The following is a 4,106-nucleotide window of genomic DNA, read 5'->3' as shown; positions in this document are numbered from 1 at the left end:
CTGGGAATCAAGATGAAGAATAAAATAGCAGCTGCTGTTACTGAGAGCTTGCTATTGCCACGGACCGTGCTAAGGTCTTTTTTGTGTATCATCTCATTTAATCCTTACGACCTTTGAAAAAGGGGTTATTATTATCCCCATCTTAGAGATAAGGTCACCGAGTCTTGGAGTGTTTAGGTAATTTTGCTACAATCACACAACTGATCCCGCCAGAGCCTGAGCTTCTTCACCAACAGGCTACATTGCCCCCTTTGAGGAGTTATCTTGGGAGACACATACCAGGATAACTGAATTATAATTTGAATAAAGTGCTGTGGCATCACAGAGGAGGGGAAAGGAAAATTATATTTATTGAGCTAGTATGTCAGACACAGGGCCTGGCTCTTTGCCCATAAGCTTTCTCTTTAACTCCCACAAATTCTTAAGGCTGGTATTATTCTCAAATCTCACAAAGGTTAAGTAACAGGTCCAAGGTCACACTGGTAAAGCCTGGGTCTGAACCCAGATCTGTGTGGCTCCAAAGCTGAGGAGAATAGGAAAGGCTTTCCTGGGGATGTGATACTTCAGAGGCTTCCCAAATTTGTGTCAGGTGACATGGCAGGTGCAGGAGAAAAGGCCAGGTGGGTATATTCTGGGCAGAAAAAGGAAAGACCTAGAGAAGGGGAAAAGCATGGACTGCTTAGGAGATGGGAGTAGGGGGTACTTAAGCTGTGCTCCTGGTGCAAAGGCCCCTCCTTTTAGCATCTCAGGGAAACTCAGCAGTGGGATGGGTCCCTGAAGGAGCCGTCGCAAGCTGCTCAGGCCCCAGGTCACTGGAGGTCACTGGAGCAACACGGCACTCCCTGCTTCAAGGCTAAGCTGAGGCCCCAGCACGCACGGGAAGTGGGGAGGCTCCTGGATGTCCGGGCCCTTGTCCTGCCCAGCTCTGGTCCCTGACCCTGCCTGCTTCCTGTCCCCACAGGTTCACGGGAGCCAGCCTCCCAGCCCCTGTCATCAGCAGCAAGAACTGGCTGCGGCTGCACTTCACATCGGACGGGAACCACCGGCAGCGCGGCTTCAGCGCCCAGTACCAAGGTAGGCGGGGCCCGGGACTGCCGTGCTTGTGCAGTGGGCAGCAGAGAGGACGCCTGGAGCACTCATCTCATCCCGTCCCAAAACTGGGTCTGCTGTGGCTTCAGGGCATCCTTGCCTCCATTTTCCCTTCCTATTTGCAGGCCCAGAGATCTGCATATCTGCATCTCTGCATCTGTCGTTATAGTCTTTTGCCCCAGGGAGTGACATTTCTCAGATCTTGTAGCCTGGGCTTCCCCCTTCAGGTCAGGCTAATCATAATAGTTAATACTCACTGAGTGTCTTTAAGAGCCAGGCACAGTGCTAGGCACTTGACAAGTACCATCTCATTGAATCGTCACCATTACCCTGCAAGGTAAATACTGTCACTACCCCATTTTACGGACAAGGAAGCTGAGGCTCAGAGAAATTAAATCGATTTCATAAGGCCATCTGAACTCCTGCCTTTTGAGTCTAGAGCCCACCCTCCTAAACCCCAGCCTTTAGCCAACCTCGGTACAAAGTGGGAGAGCAGCTCACGTGTCAACTCTCTTTCATTTTATCTAGAACACGAATGTATTACATAGGCAGCATCAGTTTAGGGAACATTGTAGCTTAGATGCTCAAATCTGTGAAGAGCTATCTAGTGGCGAGAGATCAGACCAGGAATAGCATGTGGAAATTGAGCATATTTCTACTGTAATAATGAAGAGTTTCCTAATCCCAAGAGTTGCCTGTGAAAAGGAGTGGGTTAACCTATAAAGGGGGAGCACTCTGTCACTGGAGGAGATCCACAAATCCACTGGTATATGGGGGTGGATAAGGACATTCCTTTTTAACACTGACTTTATTCAAAGTACTCTAAATTTATAGAGGTAAACACCAAGGGTTGACCTCATAACATGCTCATTAAGCCCTTAACTATTACCAATCACAAATTCATGTTGGTTTTAATAGATTTGACAATGAACTTATATTGCATACCTATTAATTATAAAGCCCAAACAAAGCCCTAGGTCTCTGAGGCCAAGTGCCTGCTGGCCCACCCCGGTGGTGGCACGGGGCAGAGAGCAGCTGCCTCCTCGAGGCCACTGGGGCCAGGCTTTCTGGAGAGAAACTGGGATAAAAGCAGCACTGGAGGCAGAAGAATCACCTTCAAAATCTGCACCTTTTATGAGTGGCCTCATTTACTTAGACTTGGGTAGCAGGACATGCTTGAAATATCTAAAAAGTAAACAAGAAACCAACTTGATCCAACGAGCTTAACAGAAGCCTCACTGGAGAGCTTCCTTGGAGACATGTTTTTGCTGCTGATCTTGGGCCTTTGTGTGACTAGAACAGCTGTCTAAATCTTTCTGTCGTGTTTTCCAAAATAGAAAAGTAGAGATGAATGTTATAATTTTTCTGATTAAATAAGTGTTGGGTGTTTCTAATATTCCAAGTTACTGCAGGCCCATATGTCAAGGTTAAGGTTTGATGGCAGACCATGGGCAGTAAGAACCTAGACCAGGTGGTCTCTAGATGATGTGTTGACTGCATACCTACTGCACACCAGGCCCTGTGCTAGGCAGTGTACATGCACTGCCCCCATCCAATCCTTCCCACAGCGCAGTAACATATGTGTTCTTATTCCCATTTTTTTCAGTTGAGGAAGCTGAGGCTCAGAAAGGTTGTTAACTAGCCCAAGATCACACAGCCTTTAAGTGGTGAAACTCAAATTCATTCCTAGGCCTCTGTGAGTTTTTCTGCAAAATCACAGAGCCTCTTCTCATTGTGCTTTGGGTTCCCTTTCCTATTTAAGCATAGCTTTGAAATTTTGTTGTGTTAATCTCATCCCACTGTAAAAAAAAAAAAAAAAACTTCACCATCCAATACACACACATCTACAAGACTAAAGAGAAAATGTCACCAAGTGGTGTTTAACTTTACTAAGCATGATGCACCCTGAAAATTTCTTTTCCATTTTTAAAATCTAGTTGCAACCTCTAAATTAATTTCATAAGTCTGTAGCAGGGAACAGCTCACAATTGGAAAAACACTGTTTTAGTTGCAAACTTCTTGAAAGCAGGCCCTATCTCCTCCTCTCTCCATCTCCTTTGACACAGCCCAGATGGAATTTTGCATATTAGTGCGTGCCAGTATTTAAGGAGGGCTTCGTAGTTTCAGGCACTTGGCGATTATTACTTCATTCAATCCTAACAGCAATTGTGTGAAGTAAGTCCTATTATTAGATGCTGCATTCTACTGACAAAGAAAGAGAGTCCCAGAGAAGGTACATAGCTGGCTCAAGGTCTAATTATTACTTCATTCAATCCTAACAGCAATTGTGTGAAGTAAGTCCTATTATTAGCTGCTGCATTCTACTGACAAAGAAAGAGAGTCCCAGAGAAGGTACATAGCTGGCTCAAGGTCTCATCAATAGTGTGTTGGAGCCAAATTTTGAAACTCAGCAGTGTTAGTTTGGATCTGGCATGATTAATTACTGTGATTGTGTTAATAAATGATTCTCCTCTGGGACCTGGTTTTTTCTAGTGTTTTCCAGACTGAGAGTGCATAGTGCAAGGATATACAATGATCATTTAGTAACTCAAATGGTGACTCCATAAAGCAATGTTTCTCCATGTCAGCACTATTGACACTGCGGGCTAGATAATTGTATCGTGGGGACCATGCTGTGCATCGCAGGATGTTTAGCAGCGTCTTTGGCCTCTACCCTCTGCATGCTAGATGCCAGTAGCACCCGCTCACACACACATGCACACACACACAATAATGAAGACCAAAACAGTCCCCAAACGTTGCCAAATGTTGTTTGGGTACAAAATTACTCCGAGTTGAGAACCACTGCTCTAAAGGAATGAAAACTTTGGCACCACTAAAGACAAGTCTAAATTTCGCTGCTTGCAAATACTTTTCAAAACAGTGGCAGAGAGATTTCAGTCAGAGGTCCAGGGGGAAACAGAAGTCATACTGCACGGTTTTAACTGAAGATGGTTTAGTGAAGGGACACTTTACAGAGGTGAGGGTGGGGTTAAAGGAACCAACAAGGATAGTAA

At 45.3% G+C, this 4,106-nt stretch overlaps 1 protein-coding gene across 1 annotated transcript in view; it reads left to right on the top strand.

Annotated features, from left to right (window-relative positions):
• LOC103606574 (CUB and sushi domain-containing protein 2-like) overlaps positions 1-4,106 on the top strand; it is a gene marked incomplete at both ends in the record, with an annotated part of 104,683 nt that overhangs the window by 86,564 nt on the left and 14,013 nt on the right. The window contains one exon of the mRNA XM_008591149.1: positions 962-1,074. Coding sequence (XP_008589371.1) covers positions 962-1,074 — 113 coding nt within the window. The remainder of the gene's footprint in view (positions 1-961; positions 1,075-4,106) is intronic.

The sequence above is a fragment of the Galeopterus variegatus genome, unplaced genomic scaffold (assembly GCF_000696425.1).
Source record: "Galeopterus variegatus unplaced genomic scaffold, G_variegatus-3.0.2 Scaffold6705, whole genome shotgun sequence".
NCBI lineage: Eukaryota > Metazoa > Chordata > Mammalia > Dermoptera > Cynocephalidae > Galeopterus > Galeopterus variegatus.
This window is presented reverse-complemented; position numbering and strand designations above follow the sequence as displayed.